Source organism: Prionailurus viverrinus, chromosome B2 (genome assembly GCF_022837055.1).
Source record: "Prionailurus viverrinus isolate Anna chromosome B2, UM_Priviv_1.0, whole genome shotgun sequence".
NCBI classification, from domain to species: domain Eukaryota; kingdom Metazoa; phylum Chordata; class Mammalia; order Carnivora; family Felidae; genus Prionailurus; species Prionailurus viverrinus.
In genome coordinates, this window is record NC_062565.1 from 136993596 (window position 1) to 137013900 (window position 20305).

Sequence of the window (20305 nt, forward strand, 5' to 3'; positions counted from 1 at the left end):
ATGGTGGAGGACAAGAGGCAGAGAGTCTGTTTCCTTTGCTGTTACTAGATCTAAGATGCCATGAAGATTTTTCTACATTTCTGCAAAGCGTAGACACCCAGGATGTTTTTCACTTTTCTCCTTCCCTTATGGGGCTTGCATGACAACGATGTGCTCTGTGTCTGGGAAACTGTATTGTGTTGAAAATGGTGATAGGATTATAGAGAACTTAAGTTTTGAACTTTGTTTGATGAATGATCTCTTGTATGGCGTTAAAACTTGACTTATTTGTTAATTTGCCCTATAGAAAGTGTTTAAAGGAAAATGAGGAGAATAAGAAGCAAGTCTCAAAGAATTGCAGGAGACATGAAGAATTTCTAGCTCAACTTTGTGACTGCTTAGATCCGGACAAGAAGAATGAAAAGGCGTCAGATGAAGATTTAATTCTAAAGGTGTTTGTATGCACATGAAAAAGAAGATAAATGTAGCGGTCATTCTGACACGTGCCATGAAAAGAAACGTTGTGGTAGAGTGTGGGGGTGATAGGAGAATGGAACAGTAGCCCAAGTATAGCATTACTTGACTGTGTGACCTGAGATAAACCTTAATCACCTCTCTGACTCAATTCCACAATCCTTTCTAACATTATTTGGGATTACTTGCCCTCCACAAAGGATTAATTGTTTTGTCTAAAATATGTTCAGGTTGCCAAATACGATTAATTATTCATTTTAACAATGTATTTTGGGGAAGAGTATTTTTAGTTACAGACAGAAACACACACACACACACACACACACACACACACACACACACACACAACCAAAACCAACTGTGTCATTTTTGGGATACTTCTTGAGTAGAAGGTTAAGATTAGTTCTTTTTTTTTTAAAAAAAAATTTTTTTTATTAACGTTTATTTATTTTTGAGACAGAGAGAGACAGAGCATGAACGGGGGAGGGTCAGAGACAGGGAGACACAGAATCTGAAACAGGCTCCAGGCTCTGAGCTGTCAGCACAGAGCCCGATGCGGGGCTCGAACTCACGGACCACGAGATCATGACCTGAGCCGAAGTCGGCCACTTAACCGACTGAGCCACCCAGGCGCCCCAAGATTAGTTCTAAAGTACTTTTTAAATTTTTGCTGAAATCAAATAATAAAAATCCTACTTTAATAGTAGGTTATGAGTAAGATTAAATTAGTTCTATCAAGTGAATAGTTCACTTGGCACATAGTGATTCATTAGGGCACCTGAAAGTGTTGGGGCTCTCGCCATATCTTTGCTCATTTCACACCTTACATATCCTTGCTTCCTCACAGATTTCCTTGCAGCCAATCTTTTTTCATTAAAATTGAGGTGTAATTGACATGCAATATTATATTAGTTCCAGATGTACAGCCTAATGATTCGATACTTATATACATTGTGAAATGATCACCATAGTAAATCTCGTCCCCATCTGTCACCAGAAAAAGTTCCAGAAATTGTATTATTTTTTTCTTGTGATGAGAACTTTCAAGATCTGCTTGCCTGCAGTTTTCAAATATGTACTAAATACCATTGACTGTAGTCACCTTACTTCACCCCACATCTCTATGACCTATTCATTTCACAGCTGGAAGTCTGTACCTCTCACCCCCTTTTACCCATTTCGCCGTCCCCCCAACCCCCTCCCCGTTGGTAACAACCATTCTCTTCTCCATATACATGAGCCTTTTTGTTTTGTTTGTTCATGTGTTCTGTTTTTTAGATTCCACATGTAGGTGAAATCAGAGTATTTGTCTTTCTCTGACTTATTTCACTTAGTATAATACGCTCTAAGTCCATCCATGCTGTCACAAATGGCAAAGTTTCATTCTCTTTTATGGCTGAGTAGTAGTTTATTATATATATATACTAGAATTATTATTATATGATATATAATATTATACATTTATATAGTCTCACATCTTTATTCATCTGTTGATGGACACTTAGGTTGTTTCCCTCTCTTGGTTATTGTAAATAATGCTTCAGTGTACATATGGGTACATATATGTTTTTATTTTATTTTATTTATTTTTTTTTCAACGTTTATTTTTGGGACAGAGAGAGACAGAGCATGAACGGGGGAGGGGCAGAGAGAGAGGGAGACACAGAATCGGAAACAGGCTCCAGGCTCTGAGCCATCAGCCCAGAGCCCGACGCGGGGCTCGAACTCACGGACCGAGAGATCGTGACCTGGCTGAAGTCGGACGCCTAACCGACTGCGCCACCCAGGTGCCCCATGTTTTTTTTTTTTTTCCAACGTTTTTTTTTTTTTTTTTTTTTTTTTTTTTTAATTTTTGGGAGAGAGAGAGACAGAGCATGAACGGGGGAGGGGCAGAGAGAGAGGGAGACACAGAATCGGAAACAGGCTCCAGGCTCCGAGCCATCAGCCCAGAGCCTGACGCGGGGCTCGAACTCACGGACCACGAGATCATGACCTGGCTGAAGTCGGACGCTTAACCGACTGCGCCACCCAGGCGCCCCTTAAATAGTGTTTTTATTTTGGGGAGATAAATACTGAGAAGTGGAATCCTAGGTCATATGGTAAATCTATTTTTAATTTTTTGAGGAACCTCCAGACTGTTTTTCCACAGTGACTGCACCAATTTACATGCCCACCCATATTGCACAAGTGTTCCTTTTTCTCCACATCCTCACCAATAGTTATTTTTTATCGTTTTGATATTAGCCATTCTGATGGATGTAAAGTGAAATCTCATTGTGCCTTTGATTTGTATTCCCTGGATAATTCATGATGTTGAACATCTTTTCATGTGTCTGATGGTCATCTTCGGAAAAATGGCTATTCAGGTCCTCTGCCCATTTAAAGATATTTCTTTTTACATTTTTAAATTTATTTTTGAGAGAGAGGCAGAACACAAGTGGGGGAGGGGCAGAGAGAGAGGGAGACACAGAATCCGAAGCAGGCTCCAGGCTCTGAGCTGTCGGCACAGAGCCGGATGTGGGGCTCGAACCCAGGAACCATGAATTCATGACCTGAGCTGAAGTCAGTTGCTTAACCGACTGAGCCACCCAGGCACCCCATCTGCCCACTTTTTAAAATTAAGCTTATTTATTTTTTACAGAGAGCACACGTGGGCATAAGCGGGGGAGGGGCTGAGAGAGAGGGAGACAGAGAATCTCAAGCAGGCTCCTCGCTGTCAGTGCAGAGCCTGACTTAGGGCTCTGACCCACAGACCATGAGATCATGACCTGAGCCAAAGCCAAGAGTCGGACACTTAACCAACTGACACCCCCAGGTGCCCCCATGCTGCCAGTCTTAAAGACTGTGCCTCAAAGTTGTAGGAATAAGCTTCCCAACTGCACTGGCTGACAGCTGCAGAATAATCTTATTTTCCTTCGGGAAGTGTTCCTCTTCACCGATGGGTTTCGATAGTCCAGGCCTAGAGTCCACCCGATGAGCTCCAGGATGCTGGGCACATCTCTTCCCCCTCCCGGTTGCTCATCTGTGACCAGGAGCCTGGATGTCAAAGTCCCCTGCGCAGGGTCATTTGGGGGATTATTTTTAAAGCCAAGTGATAGGGAGAAGCAAAGAGAATGAAAAAACTCCTTCTTTCCTTTCCTCACATCAGAGACTGTCTCCAGGTGCTAATCCGGGTGTCGGTGCTGCATTCATTATGCCTTATGATTTTCTGTTTTCCAGATGCTTTGACATGTGGGGCCTTGCTGACCCGGGAGAGACTGTCTCCCAGGGTTAACCAGTTCCTCATAAAAGAGGCTCCTGGGAGCATGGTTTTCCTGTGCAAACCAACCACTCCCACGTCCCAGCCCTTCGCTCTCTCAGGCTCTACCCTCTGGGCCACTGCCCCCCTTCCCTAATCACCGCGGGGCTGGGCACCAGACAAGTGGGGACAGCCCCTGTGCTCCTGCTGTTCTTCAAACTAGCCAATCCCAAGCCTGCGTACCCCACCTTGCTCATTCCTTCCTGTGGAAACTGCCACAAAGACTTGCCCCTGTTATCTGTTGCTTCTCTGTGTCTCCTGACTGACATGGCTGTTCCCCGTGTGGCCTCGTGTGGTGTGGCCTGCCCCCTCTTCTTGAGCACTGAGTAACAGACTCTTTTTCAGCGGCAGCTCTCTCCGGATCTGTTGGCCTCACCATACCCAAAGAGTGATAGAAACTGTATTTTAAAACACATATTGGGACCCTAGGGCTTTAGCATCCCCAATACGTGAGCAGGGATTTAAAAAAAAATCACTGGGGCGCCTGGGTGGCGCAGTCGGTTAAGCGTCCGACTTCAGCCAGGTCACGATCTCGCGGTCTGGGAGTTCGAGCCCCGCGTCAGGCTCTGGGCTGATGGCTCAGAGCCTGGAGCCTGTTTCCGATTCTGTGTCTCCCTCTCTCTCTGCCCCTCCCCTGTTCATGCTCTGTCTCTCTCTGTCCCAAAAATAAATAAACGTTGAAAAAAAAATTAAAAAAAATAAAAAAATAAAAAAAAAAATCACTGGTCAAGGTGCACAAAGGTCGCTGTTTTGATCAACACTCACGAGGTGTTCCCCTGAGAAGTGGGACAAAAGCACTCCTTCAGTTTCAAAGCTGTGTCCTCACTTTTATTTTTCTTTTAAGTTTATTTATTTATTTTGGCTTTTAAAGTTTATTTATTTGCACGCACACATGTGGGGGAGGGGCACAGAGAAGGAGAGCCAGAATCCCAAGCAGTCTCTGCACCATCAGCGCAGAGCCTGATGTGAGACTTGAACTCACGAACCGTGACATCATGACCTGAGCTGAGATCGAGTCCGATGCTTGACCGAGTGCACCACCCAGGGGCCTCCACTTTCTCATTTTTAAAGCTCTCCTAATGTGCATGTGCACTCCCAGGAGACCAAGGAGGCATTCCAAGGAGACTTATTTGGCGTTTGTCCATTTCGCAGATATTTAGTGAGTGACTACTATATGCTAGGCACGGTTCTGGGCGCTGGTGGTGCGGCAGTGAATGAGATAAGACTGAATCTGTGCTCTCCTAGAGCTTTCGTTATTGTGAGATAAAGATGAGGGGGAAATAAATATCTAGTGTTCTGCCATGTAGGAAAAGGTGACAAAAAACCAGTCGGGATGTGGAGATACAGAGGGAAGCAGGTTAGAGGTGTGGGAGGCTAGTGTAGTGGACTGACCAAGGAGCGCCCCTCTGAGGTGGGGACTTTTGGAAGCTGTTGGGGACTGAGCGTACACACAGGCGGAACAGTATTTCCTCCGGAAAGAGGAAACAGCCCTGAGGTGGGAGCAGGGCACCACGTTGACAAAGCTCTGAGGCTTAGGGATGGGTCACTCCCCCCCCCCCCCCCCCCCCCCAGAGCCCTAACACAAATGCTGACTCGGGAGTGTGAAGTCTCAGCCCTTCCTATGGGCGTCCTCAGGGCCTTACCCACGGAGCTGTGCAGAGGGGGGTGGGGTGGGGGGGGGGCTTGTTCCTCGGGGCCAAGGATCCTGTCTGATTTCATTTTCCCTCCTCATACATCTTACAAATCTTATTAATGCTTCCAGCTAACAACCCAAATGCACCACAACACAGAGTGAAAAGTTCTCCTAATCCCAATGATAGCCACTGTTTGAGCGTGTTATTCCAGATTTGTCTATGCTGATATTAATTAGAAGGATTTTCTTTTTCAAAAGAGAATCCTGCTTTCATCTCTGTAGGGCCCCCCCCCACCCCCCCGCCCCATGCCAGGTAGTGCCTTGGAGGCAGTTGGTGCCATGAGACGGGGGCAGAATAGAACTCCCTTGCTTCCTCACCTACTGTAATCTCTGTAGAATATCAGCTCCCCCAGATTACTGAAGCCAGGGGCTTGCTGATGCTTGCTCTGTCGCTCGCTCTGTCGGGAAGCATTTGGCAGGACTGTCCTCCGTGTTGCCCTGTAGCTATCTCTTGATTAATTTTAATTTGATCTGTGGGTCTGCTCATAACAACAGTGTAGAGGCTGCTTTTGAAAATGTGCTCCTTTGAGTGGATGGAGGGACCCTGCTTGCACTAGTCTCGATAACGCAGTCAGTGGGGTATGTAGATCAGAGGTGCTTAGAGGAAGTGGTTTCAAATTGTTCATTTTTACAGGACAACTGTAATTGCTTCCTCTTCAGCTTAGAGAACTGTGCAAGGAAAATGCATTCGTAAAAGGACAAATCATTACTCTTGAAGAGACTGTAAATGTCCATGAGATGGAAGCAAAAGCTAGCAGAGAAACCATCATGAGGCTGGTTTCAGAAGTAAACAGAGCGCAGAAAAAAGCTGCCTCCTGCACTGAAGAGAAAGACAAGCTGGGCCAGGTACAGTATGTGAAGTGTGCGTGTGCATCTGTGATGGTGTTTACGAAGCAGAAATTGAAGACCAGATGTGGGCGAGCACACTAGCATTACTGGCCACAGTTTCAAAGGGCTGCTGTCAGCAGGCGGGCTGGGGGGGGGGGGGGGGCACGGGACTCAGTGACCTGAATGGGCCATTTGATGCGCATTTTTGTCTAATTAGAAAAAAAAAAAGAAATACGACACATTTAAACGTAGAGTTTGTAGAGAATGTGCCCTACTTCAGTTAGACTCTAAGGATTTTAAAAATTCGAACATTAATTTTTTTTTGAACAAATAGGTAATGCGTCAACATTCTGAAGTTCAAAATTCTAAATGGACATAAGGGTGTATGGGGAAAGTCTTCCCTGCACCCACTGCCTCTGGCCACCCCGTTGTTCGCAGAGGCAACCCCTGTTAACAATTTTTTATATACTTTTCTAGAAATATTCTATATACACGTATATACGTGTTCTTTTTATTTAGTTTTTTAAGTTTATTTAATTTGAGAGAGACAGAGTGAGTGAGTAGGGGAGGGGAAGAGAGAGAGAGAGAATATCTGAAACAGGGAGCTGTTAGCGTAGACCCGGTCATGGGCTTGATCGCACGAACCTCCAGATCAGGACCTGAGCCCAAATCAAGAGTTGGACGCTCAACTGACTGGGCCACACAGGCACTCTCTTTTTATTTAATTTTAATACAAATGGAAGCATGCTCTACATTATATTTTTCTTTTTATTTTTAACACAAAATGGTAATATACCACGCACTATTATAAACAAGGTTGCTATGAATAATCTTATATTGTCATGCATGAGAATGTATCAGTAAGACAAAACCCTAGAGGTATACTTGCGGGGTCAAGGGTTGTAGGTATTATCTAGAGAGAGACCGTTAAAAGGAAGCATCTCTTAATTCTGACCCTTTATTTACACAATGAATTGCTTGATCTCTTCAAATTACCTAAAACTTGTTTGAGCATGCAAATAAATACTATATGCGTTTTAACGTTATAGAACCCTTCAATTACATTTTTATATTTTTGTGACAAAGAAACTGATCATGGGATTAATAATAACGATGAGTTTTCACAAGTGAAAGTGAGCCAGTGCAATCAGTTAACAAAATGCATAGAAGACAAGTGATAAAGGAGATGTGGTTTAAAATTAGGTAATGACTGGATTGGATTCAGGTTAAAGATTTTCGGCAAGGGTAGTTCAAAGGTGAAGGTGTATACTTCGTATCACAGGCAAGTAATGAATGCTAGATCGTTCCTTGTTGCTGACGCTGCTCTTTGTAGCATAAAGGTACGCTTTTTTCTTTTGCAGTTAAGTAAGCTGTCTCTGGGTAGATTAGTTCTGATAATTGGCAGGTTATTTCTGTTCCCCATTGACTTTACCAAGTGGTGTTACCATCGTTGATTCTTGCCTGGATTAATTACCTCAGGGGTGGCAAAAAGGTAATATTCTAATCTTACCACTCCTTTTGCTTATTAGCTGGCATTCTTCTGTAAAGAAAAGCTTTTTATTCCTTTTCTTTTCAGTTCTGTGGACACATGGATTTTTATTTACTTATCGTTATAGTCGGTGACTATTTATTTTAATTTTTTTTGGTGCTCCAAATTCACTGAATTGGCCCAGCAGCAGCAGCCCCTTCAGGATGGTCTCGGTGACCTTGAACCTCATCCCTTTAGTCTTTTAACATTTCCTTGCTTTTTCTGACAGAACACAGGACATCTTAGGGTCTTTCAGACCACAGAACTACAATCAACCTATTCTTTAGGGAGCTTTGGTGCCTGTTACTGGAGGATGGTGCTGAAAGCCAAGAGTTAGGCTTTCGGTGTGCTCATTGCTGTTGGGATGTCATTTCTTTCAGTGGACAGAGCTAGAAGTACGTTTTAGTAATAAAGTAATACTGGTATTTTAACTTAAAAGTGATATTTAGAGTTTTTAAAATATCTTTTGTTTTATAGTAGTATGTTTTGAATCTTAATCATAATTACTTATTTGCTGCTTTGTCTTTCAACATATAAAAAATTATTTCAAAATTAGCTTTTAATCTCTTACCTACCAGTAAGACTTCTGAGTGAAATTTAAGTCTCTCAGGTTTCTTACTTTATTTATTTATTTATTTATTTATTTATTTATTTATTTAACTTTAGAGAGAGGGAGAGGAGGGAGAGCATTTGAGTGGGAGTGGGGGAGGAGCGGAGCGGGGACAGAGAGAAAGAGACATTTTTTTAAATGTTTACTTTATTTTTGAGAGAGAGAGAGAGACAGACAGACAGACAGACAGAACGTGAGTGGGGGAGGGGGCAGAGAGAGAGGGAGACACAGGATCCAAAGCAGGCTCCAGACTCTGAGCTGTCAGCACTGTCTGATGTGGGGCTTGAACCCATGAACTGTGAGATCATGACCTGAGCCAAAGTTGGCGCTTAACCAACTGAACCACCCAGGCGTGCCTAGAGAGCGAGAGAGAGAGGGAGGAAAGGAGAGAGAGAGAGAGAAAGAATCTTAAGCAGGCTGCATGCTCAGTACAGAGCCTGACACAGGGCTCGATCCCACAACCTTGGGATGATGATCTGAGCCAAAATCAAGAGTTGGGAGCTCAACTGACTGAGCCACCCAGGCACCCCCCCACCCCCCCCCCCTTTTTTTTTTTTACAGATTTTTTACTGTAATACTATCAGCAATATAGTATAATAGTCACTGTTTATAAATCACTTACCATTAGCATAGTCGTGCTAAGTGCTCAAAGAAGTTATGTACTTTGCTCAAGTTCACATAGCTATTAAGTAGCAAAGCTGGGATTTGGGTCATTAAATTATTATGCTGTTAACAATAATCCCTTTACATGTATATTCACAGCTATATCCTGCATACCAGTCTGATGCTAAAACTTATTTGTCAGTGGAACTACAGCAATTTGTAGTTATGCAGATTTCCTCAGTGAATGAATAACTTCAATCACAAATAGTAATTGTTAAGTTATCAAGCCTTGAAAATTAGGAAGAATTTATTATTTATTTATGAAAATGCACACCTGAAGATTAGCAGTAGGAAAGGAAAATGTGTTATAAGAGCACATCAGAAAAACAGAACTTATTCCTTTTCTTATATGTATCTTAACTTGTAAATGATGCAATGTTGTTCAGGCTTGGAAACACATTCATTTTGGGATGAAGTTCATGCCAAAATAATAAAAATTGTAAAAAAAATACGGGCAGTAAAAAAACTTGAGGTCTTTAATAAAGTGCTCATTCATAGGATTATGACTCCAAAGATTTACTGCTGAAAAATACTGACTAGTGGTTTTGCTGACACATTAATGGCCTCAGGAAGAATCTTCATAATGCTTTCTAAAGCTCTGTTTTTGAGGTAGGAAACTTACTTTATTAACGAAGCCCAGAATGACTGCAGAAGGAGTGGTTTCCACCGGCTGTGGTGCTGTTTTTACCAAACTCAATTTTTCTGACTTTCTTAACTACTCTATTTAGGTTACTTTATAAAAAAATTTCCCAAATAAAAGTCCAGGTGATTTATTACATATGTGGAAATTATATTCTTTAAAAATCTTTAGTAGTTAGTATTGAAGTATGTTTTAACAACCGTCAAAGATTGGCACCTTTTCTTTTGGTTATTTTGAAATAATTCAGTGTTGAAAGACATAGGCACTTTACCTACACAAGCTACACATACGTTTCCCATAGACTGTACAAGTTCAGCTCAGTGGATCAGAAATTAAATTTACATATGGGATTTCAGACAGCGCCTTTTTCTTCACACTGTTCACATTTTCTTTTAATTCTGGTAGCTAGAAGTGAAGCTAAGAAAGAATATTGGTTTTGGAATTAGGCAGGTCTGGTTTGGAAGGATGTCCCCTCTGCTTCTCTGGTGTGTTACCCTAAAGCAGTAAATGTAAGAGAGAACAGCATGAGACAGTAAACAGGGAGTGGAGTGGTTATGAGGCTAGGCTCTCAGGTTTTTATCCAGGCTCCAGAATCATTTGACTATGTGATCTGAGGCATACAACCTTACCTCCTTGAACCTCAGTTTTTTTGTCTGTAAAATAGAAAAATAATTTAAGGACCTATCTCTTACAATTAGTTTTAGCATTGAATGATATACATGAAGTACTCAGGACATGCCCATCACCTGAAGATGCTCAGTGTTTTTATTTCCTTTTCCAGTTATTTACTTTTACCCAGGGATCCAAAGAAACGTAACATTATTTTAAGAGTATAGGCATATGGAAATAAGTTTCTGGAAGTAAGGACTTACTAGGTAGGATAAATTACTAAAGAAATTGAAGATCTCTTCACAATCCTAGAATTATGATGTTGGAAGTGACCCGGAGGTCTTTTAGAATCTAGATCATGTAACTCTCTGTGTGAAATCAGAATCATCTTTAAAATGTCAGTGTCTGGGGGCGCCTGGGTGGCTCAGTCGGTTGAGCATCCGACTTCGGCTCAGGTCATGATCTCACAGTTCGTGAGTTGGAGCCCCGCGTCAGGCTCTGTGCTGACAGCTCAGAGCGTGGAGCCTGCTTCGGATTCTGTGTCTCCCTCTCTCTCTGCCCCATCCCCACTCATGCACTGTCTCCCTCTGTCTTTTTTTTTTTAATTATTTTAATGTTTTTTTATTTATTTTTGAGACAGAGAGAGACAGAGCATGAACGGGGGAGGGGCAGAGAGAGAGGGAGACACAGAATCCGAAGCAGGCTCCAGGCTCTGAGCTGTCAGCACAGAGCCTGACGCGGGGCTCGAACTCACGGACCGTGATATCATGACCTGAGCCGAAGTCGGACGCTCAACCGACTGAGCCACCCAGGCGCCCCATCTGTCTCCCTCTGTCTTAAAAATAAATAAAACATTAAAAAAAAATTAAAATGTCAGTGTCTAGCTAGTTTCCAGGCTCCCCTTGAACTCCTCCAGAGACAAGGAACTCACTACTGAACAAGGAGGTCCATATTCTCTGTATAGTTCAGTTGTTTCACAGTTCTTCATTGTAGCAAGTCAGGGTCAGAATCCCCATAATTCACATCCTATTCTGGTTCTCTCTTAATGAAACTTCATAGAGTAAACTGAAATCTCTTTCTTATGGCTAACTTTCAAGCTTTTAAAGACATTTGTTATGGATTTCTAAGTCTTTTCTTTTGGCTAAACAGCCTGTATCTTTCAAACTTTGAATCTTATTTCTTATCATCTGTTAGTTTGGGAGAGTTCTAGCCTCTGAGTGAGGAATTAAAAAGAAAATAAGCACTAAAATAATATCTGCTCAGATTATAAAAAGTAAACCATTCCTAAGACTCTGAAGTAAAATTTAAAACCCTCTCTCCTTCCACTTCTAGCCTCGATGGGGCATTCCTGCTTTATTTATTTTTTAAAATTTTTATTTATTTTTAATTTTAATTTAAATTTTTTTTTTAAATTTACATCCAAGTTAGTTAGCATATAGTGCAACAATGATTTCAGGAGTAGATTCCTTGAGGGCCATTCCTATTTTAGCTTCTGATAGTTACTATTGAGACTTAAAAGGGATACATTTCTGTTTCTGATTCACCAACGTGAGATAGTATTTTTAGACTTTCTGCTAGAGTGTAGAAGGAATGTAATGTCTCCTGCTTTTTTACTCCCCTCTCTTCCCAGTTTTATTTTATTATTGTATTTACGTTGTCAAGGTTTGTAATACTTATGTTGTGTTCTGTAACTATAATTAAGTCTTCCAAAGTCTTCTAAAACTTTGACTTTAGATTCAGTCTATGCATTTAAAATAAATTAAAACAGCACTTAAAATAACATGAGTACATAAATATTTTTATTATGGGTCTAATCCCACCATGGGATGCTGAATCCATTCCATTTTGACAATGTCCCTCTTAAAATTTCCAGCTGGGAACTGTCCATGGTCCTCCAAGTACAATCTGACCATTACAGGGCACAGTGTTTGCAGTACTGTGGTGAAGCCCAGGAACACGCCGGCCTCACGAGCAGCTAAATTCATTGTCAACTTGTATTGAGTTTGTCAATAATGAGAATTTCAAACTTAAGTTGAATTCTTATTATTTTCCAGGTTTGATGATGCCACTGGGACAGCCTAGGGTGTGTGTGTGTGTGTGTGTGTGTGTGTGTGTGTGTGTGTTTCTATCACTATTGACTCGGCACTTTACATGGACCAGCATTTCCCGGGTGTTTTCATAGTTGTCAGTGTTCTGTCATATCTTCCTTATGTTTATGCCCCCCAGCTACAGGTCCCTTCTCCAGAGATGAGCAAAATGGGCACTTGCTTGTGCTTGTTTCTAGAGAGGTGTCCTGTTTATGTAGGTACAAATGGCACTAGACACTTGATTAGGCACCTTACTTTTTTCACTAACTGTACCTTGGAGAGTCTTCCGTATCAGTACATAAAAAGTTTACTCAATTCTTTTTAATACTACATCGTGTTCTATGGTACAGGTGTCTCATATTGGTTTAACCCATCACATATCAGTGAGTATTTGTGTAGTACCTAATCTTTTGCTGTATTGTAATGGAATAACTTTGCACGTACATCATTTTCCATATTTAGTAGTCTATCCTACAGATCTAATCTTGACACTAGACTTGTAGGGCCACAGGGCCTACATATATTCTATTTTGTTAGATTAAAAAATTTTTTTAATGTTTATTTTTGAGAGAGAGAGCGAGAGCGAGTGGGGGAGGAACAGAGAGAGAGGGAGACACAGAATCCAAAGCAGGGTCAGGCTCTGAGCTGTCAGCACAGAGCCTGACGCAGGGCTCGAACCCACGAACCATGAGATCATGACCTGAGCCAAAGTCGGATGCTCAACTGACTGAGCCACCCAGACACCCCTATTTTGTTAGATATTTATATCAGAATTACACCTATTCACACTTCTACCAATAACGAATAAGAACACCTTTTTGGGAGAATTTCTGAGCTTTTTTGTTAAATTTAACTACAGTAGGTAGATGTAATCCACTGGTTTTTAATTTTGCAAAATTTGTCTGGGGTTGGATGAATTAAACTCAAGCCAGAGGTTGATAATTAGTCATATATTTTTGAGAAGAAGTTTGATCTTGTGCATATGCAAATCCATATAGTAGGCAGCAAGATTAAAACAGGAGACAACTGTATTTTAAAAACAAACCTTTGGGGGCACCTGGGTGGCTCAGTCAGTTGAGCATCTGATTCTTGGTTTCTGCTCAGGTCATCATCCCAGGATTGTGGGATTGAGCCCTGCATCGGGCTCTGCACTGAGCATGGAGTCTGCTTGAGATTCTCTCTCTTTCCCTCTGCCCCTTTCCCTTCTCTCTCTCTCTCTGCAATAAAAATAAATAAATACAAACCTTTGAACGATTTTATTATTTAATGCATTTAATTGGGAATTGATACAGACATGCATTTAATTGGGAAGCTAACTCAAACACCTTCATCATATTATTTACAATTGTTTTTGCCAAAAGTAATTGTGGAGGGGTCATTATTCATTTCTTGCATTAATAGGACTAAAGCTCAATTAAAAATTAAAAAAAAAGACAGATCCCCTCACTGTCTCTGTAAGGCCTGTCCTCGTCTGCAAATGTGATTTTCTCTGTGGAGGTCAGCCCTGATTTTGCTTAGAGAGAGCACTTGTTTCTTGCTCTGCGTGTCAGTGTAGTCTGACAGCAGTCCCCGGGTCCTGGCCGGTGGTACCGATGTCACACTACACAAGTGTATCCTTGAGGTAGCCATGCAACCACACTCCAGTTCTCTCTCTGCTAGCTCTACAGGTAATTGCATTTGCAGCCTGAGGACATCTGTTCCCAGTAGATCAGCCCAGTGCTCCGAAATCCTCAAGTGCTTAATCAGAGCGCCGAGGGAGCGGCCATCCCCAAGGCCCTGTCACTGGCTCTCAAGGCCTGCGCTTCATGTGAGAAACAGCATATAGTTCGCTGGGCTGAAACGTGTCCAGAAGAGAGATCCAGCCTGCTGACATGTGCTCCTGTATTTTATGATCACAAATGAATTTTCTGACTTTTACCAGACGTGAAATTTCATGTGTTGGGTTTGTTAGGGACTGGCTCTTGTCTTGAGCGCAGGGAGACAATAATCTGATATCGGGGTGGAAAAAAGTTCCTCATAGCTGGAATATTTTAACTGCTTATTGGTGTCTTGGTGAAAGCTGCCGGTTGGTTAGTCTACTCCACACCGACAGTATGTCTATAGTACTCAAGCGTCTGATATATTTTTTTTGTGTATTTTGAGAACTTTTTGTACTTAGTTAAAAATATCACTCACTCTCTTGGTCATGGAAATTCCCCTTTTGCGTTAGGGGTTTTCTTTTAATATAAAAGTCAGCATATAACATTCTAGAGGTTTTGTGTTTTTTTTTTTTTTTTTTTTTTTTTTTTTTTTTTTTTTTTTTTTTTTTTTAGAGCTCTGTATCACTGAATTTGGGACTTCAGTTTTCTAACCACATGCTAGATTGTAGTTTTTAAGTAAAACATGTAGTTTCTAATTTATTATCACCAGCGCTGATACTGGTTATCCAAATGGAGCAGCTATTGTATTACTATCTGAGAAAGAAATCCGTAAAGTCTTAAAATATTGTATTTGTGATAAAGTGCCCTTGACTCTACTTTAAGGGCTGTAATTTAATTAGCAGTAGTGACGCTTCTCCTTACGGAAGACTAGAATCGAAAGGGAGCCGGGAAACGAAGCTGTTGCCAGGACCTTGAGAAGCAAAGTGTCTCACAAAATAGGTTCCATAATCCATAATTAGTTTAGCCATTACATCTCTGAAAAGGGCAGCCTTCTCTAACTACCTATCCACTCAATGACTTTTATTTCAAATTGTTGCTGGAGACTTCCTTGATTAAAAAATCAGAAGGAAAAAAAAGTAAGATAGTCTCTTTTTTACAAGACCGGTGCTCTAACCTCTGAGCTGTGGAGCCAACCACAATATATTCTCTTTTTTATAAAAAGTAAAGAAGTAACATCTTTCCTGTCTTCAAGCTGTTGGTGGAGATACATTCTTTCTAAAAGTCCAGTTCTGATGCAAGATGGATGAGTGCATTTTAACTAGTAGCCTGAAATGTTGCTGGCCTATTTAGATGTGGAATCTGTTATTCAAAGATACTGTTTGCTTTTCGTTGTTTTTGACTCTAACATAGTATTAAAAACTTGTTTTTTTTTAATGTTTATTTTTGAAAGAGAGAGAGAGTGGGGGAGGGGCAGAAAGAGAGGGAGACACAGAATCCAAAGCAGGCTCCAGGCTCTGAGCTGTCAGCACAGAGCCCGACGTGGGGCTTGAACTCACGGACTGGGAGATCATGACCTGAGCCGGACTCGGACGCTCAACTGACTGAGCCACCCAGGTGCCCCAGAAAGAGAGAATCTTAACCAGGCTCCATGCTCAGCATGGGGCCCAATGCAGGGCTTGATCCCCCTACCCTGGGACCATGACCTGAGCCAAAATCGAGAGTTGGATGCTCAACTGACTGAGCCACTCAGGTGCCCCATTTTTTAAAAATGACTTTAAACTTGTCCTTTTTTTATGCCTCTTTGCACCATTCTGGATTATAGTAAATAGAAGTAGCTACACAGGTAGCCTCCCTTATGCCCTTCCTTTATTTTTGTGAACCTAACAATACACATTATATTCTTTAAAATTACTGTTCTCGGGGTACCTGGGTGGCTCAGTCGGTTAAGCATCTGTCTTCAGCTCAGGTCATGATCTCACGGCTTGTGGGTTCTAGCCCTGCATTGGGCTGTGTGCTGACAGCTCAGAGCCTGGAGCTTGCTTTGGATTCTGTGTCTCCCTCTCTCTCTGCCCCTCCCCTGCTCATACTCTGTCTCTGTCTCTCAAAAATAAACATTAAAAAAAATTTTTTTTAAATTATTGTTCTCAGTATGGTACTTTATTCCCTCTACTTTTATTTCTCCCACCCGCCAAATAGATATTTCTGTCTCTTTTCTTCAGGTTCTATCAGTTTTATGAGACAAGAAGATACACAGTAAATGAATATTGAAAGCAAGATCTGATTCTCCTTTATGCAATGATGTTTTTATGAAAATGCTACTGTATTATTTAAAAGAGTATTAAGGAATCATCTTTATTCAAACAATTTTAGAGTGTAGGTAGGACTCTGAGGGTTTCCTGTTTATTCAAAATCAATTTCCATGTATATCAAACTTTACAGCAGATAATCCTGTAAACATTTTCTGAATATGGATTGCCTCTACCAGATGTTAGCCAACAACTTGTTTTTGTTAAGTCTTTCCAGAGGTCCACACAGAAAAGGCTTATATGCCAGTTTCCTTCTTTTCCTGGCCCTGGTTTTTTATCCCTTCTCTTTTTTTAGACACCTAAATTTACCTGACAGAGCCCTTAAAATTTAATTTTTTTTAATTAAACAATTTTTAACGTTGGGGTACCTGGGTGGCTCAGTTGGTTAAGTGTCTGACTTCGGTTCATGTCATGATCTTGCAGTTCACAAGTTCAAGCCCTGTGTCGGGCTCTGTGCTGACAGCTCAGAGCCTGGAGCCTGCTTTGGATTCTGTATCTCCCTCTCTCTCTCTCCCCGCTTCCTCCACTTGCTCTCTGTCCCTGTCTATCTCTCTCTCTCTCTCTCAAAAAAAAAAAAATAAATAAAAAAAATTAAAAAAAATTTTTAATGTTAAGCCTTTAAAATTTACAATTTTTATGAAGAGATGGTGGGGAATTTACAGTTAAACAGGGAATGTCGTGATTTAATCCTAACTCCGTGAAGTCCGTAAGCAAGGTAAACGGAAGGCAAATGCTCGTGTCCCTCAGTGGCTGCTAAGGTACCTGTCTTCACTTTCTGTACTTGTTTCAGGACCTGCTCAGTGCTGTAGAGACAAAGGAGGCTCTTGAAAGGGAAGTCAAGCTCTTCCAAGAAAGGCTGCTTGCTGGCCAGCGGGTCTGGGATGCCTCGAAGCAGGAAGTGAGCCTCTTGAAGAAAAGCTCTTGCGAGTTGGAGAAGAGCTTGGAGGCCAGCCGGGATGCGACGGCAGCCTCGAGAAACCAGCACTCCTCGTTTAGGGAGAAAGTCGCAGCGCTGCTCGGGGGCAACTGGGGCACGGTTGTGCCCACGGAGGATGCTATTTTGGAAAGGATCCGAGAAATGACCAGCCAGGGAGAGAGCAGGAAAAGTGTGAGTGGTGACTTCTGAGGTTCTTAAGGACAGTAGTTTGCTGAGTTAGTGAAAGTATCATTTAAGTGTGGTTTTTATTACTTTCAGCTGTATGTCATGCTTAGGGAGCCTGGGGAGTCACTCAAATGACAGCTAATGACAATGGGGGTTCTGGAGTCAGACCTGACTACTGAATCCTGTCTCTACTGCAATACTCGCTCACTCCAGGTGTGCCATGGGCAGGCTCCTGAGAACCTGTCTTTGAGATTCTGTGTTCTCACCTGCTGGACGGGGAGGGCTGAGGGGCCACACCCCTTATCTGAACCCCTTGGGGCCCAATGTGGTTTTGAATTGAGAATTTTTCAGGGTTTAGAAAGGTGAAATAGTACAGGGGACGGTAATGGAGGGAGCTCTCTTTTACACATCCCTCCTCAGTGGGGTCTGAGGCGGCACCCCAGAGTGAACCACATTCATCATTCTGCGGCAGAAGCTGTGACAAATCCATCACACAGAACACACCAGGACTGTGAAGAGCTTTGTGTCACTTCGGGTCAGGGTTTTCTGCCAGCTCCGGTCAGGCCAAGCTTTATCAGCAAGTGAGTTATGAAAAAAGCTGTCTGTTTCCAGATACTTTCGGATTTTGGAATTGCATGTAAGGGTTACCGGGCCTGTAAGAGTATCTGCCCCATAAGGTTATTGCTTGTTGCAAGCAATAAATGAAAAAGAAGGTTGTTCTGAAGTCCTTAATGCAGTGCCGGGCACACAATGATGATAAATATTAACTATCGCTACCCTTGATTCTCCTCATCTCCCTCCTTCTCTTCATAACGCATTGGTGCCTGGAACAGTCTTTTAGGGAACCTGTTGAACAAACGGAGATAGATGTTTGGATTCATATATATGACTGAAGCTTGTTTAATATTGCTATCTTGTTTATACTATTAATAATTCTCCTTGGGGCACCCGGGTGGCTCAGTCGGTTAGGCGACTTGACTCTTGATTTCATCTCAGGTCACAATCTCATGGTTCATGAGATGGAGCCCTGCGTCCTGCTCTGTGCAGCACGGAGCCTGCTTGGGATTCTCTCTCCCTCCCCACCCGCTCGCGCTCTCTCTCAAAATAAATAAAAAAACTTAAAAAAAAATTCTCTTTTACTGTCTAGCTTTGCTTAGCAGAGTCAACTTCAGCCTGACTAAATTACCATCAAATGCAAATTATTGAAGCCCTAAGTAATGAGGTTTTAAAGTAAATAATATCCAAATTCTAGGTGTAACTCCATTGTGATCTACCTCTGTGAGTTCATGTTGGTTCAAAGGAGAAATTGCATTTTTCCCTTTTTTGATGTTTCTAAAATACTCAGAGCCATCACTAACTCAGAGTTCAGGGTGGCATTTGAAAATTTCCTTTAATGATAAAACATTTCCAATCCCCTTTAAAAAAATTCTCCAAAATTCATGTGTGCTCTTAGGAGCAAGTCAGGCGACCCCTTTGTCCAGGTGTAGGGTTCTCTTTGTGGATATAAAATGTGCAGGTCTCTGAGAGTAACTCAGTTTTTCTTGTGATTGGTCCTGGATTGCAGAAGAACATTACTTCCAGGACTGAGAACAATTTCATTAAGTTATTTACCTTGTCTAGTAAGAGATGCACTTCAGTAGCTAATGGTCCTTAAGCATTTCATTTTATTGCTTCCCTCTTCTGGTTTTCCAAATGTTTTCCTGAAACTATTTTAATTCAGCATGTGAAGCATGGCATAAAATTGTCAGCGTGATGTATATGTTTATTTTCTGAAGCAAAATGATGTAAATTGGTTAAGCTGGCTGTGCCTTCTCCTACTCCCCATAAAAATCAGAATGATTCAGAGTCTTTTTAGTGCCTTTGTCTGCCTTTTCTACCCTGTAATTTTTTTCAATAGTTGTTCTCACTATTTAAAAGCCCGAAATCAAGCGTATAGCTGGCATCTTGTGTGACTCATCTTCAAGTAAAATCAGGAGAAAATGGATTTCATATATTGTCTTAGAAATGTTTCTAAAGAATGGGAGCTTTGCAGATTGATGAATCTGTTTGTTGAGGGGGCCATACACCCCTGCCAGCTGCCGTGGTTAAACACACACTCAACAGTTGCATAACACCCATGCGAAGGCCCAGTGGTGGGTTCAGGCCGGGCCTGGCAAATTTTGCCGCTTCATGTAGACTCCTACTTTGTGAACCTTGCCTTTCTTATTTTCCCTGTTGCTGTTCATTTTTACTCTCCTGTATTTGCAGTTCTCAGTAGAATTCAGGACACCGCCCACACGCTTTCACTAAGTCACTTCTATTTGTTCCTGACTTTTCTGCTTATAGCCAAGTCAAATTCTCTTTTTAAAAGCTTTACTGTTTCTTGGGGTAGTGTTTCTCAGTTTGGCACTATTGACGTTTCAGGCTGGATAATCCTTTGTCATGGGGCTGCTTTGTATGTACATTGTAGGGTATTTAACAGCATCTCTGGCTTCTACCCAGTAGGTACCAATGCCACTATTTTCCCTCTCAATTTGTGACAACCAGTGATGTCTCCAGGCAAATGTCCCTGGAGGATGAAATCACCCCCCGGTTGGAAACCAGTCTCTTAAAGGAATGTCCTGCTGTTGGGTTCCTAGGAATTCTAAATGAGTGTTTCGATGATGTTTAGCCTTGAAATTTCAGTACATTTGTAACAGGTGTTTTTGAAATAATGATGTCTTGCACAATGACAGAAAGTTGCGACATTTTCAGATTTTAGTGTAGGTTTTTGAGGCAAACATTTTTTTTTTCCTTACTTAAAATTTTTTTTTTAACATTTATTCATTTTTGAGAGTGAGAAAGATAGACCATGAGTGGGGCAGGGGCA

At 41.7% G+C, this 20305-nt stretch overlaps 1 protein-coding gene across 1 annotated transcript in view; it reads left to right on the forward strand.

The window, feature by feature from the left end:
- CCDC170 (coiled-coil domain containing 170) overlaps positions 1–20305 on the forward strand; it is a 102157-nt gene that overhangs the window by 48237 nt on the left and 33615 nt on the right. Inside the window, exons 4-6 of the mRNA XM_047860203.1 lie at positions 287–431; positions 6105–6290; positions 17146–17463. Coding sequence (XP_047716159.1) covers positions 287–431; positions 6105–6290; positions 17146–17463 — 649 coding nt within the window. The remainder of the gene's footprint in view (positions 1–286; positions 432–6104; positions 6291–17145; positions 17464–20305) is intronic.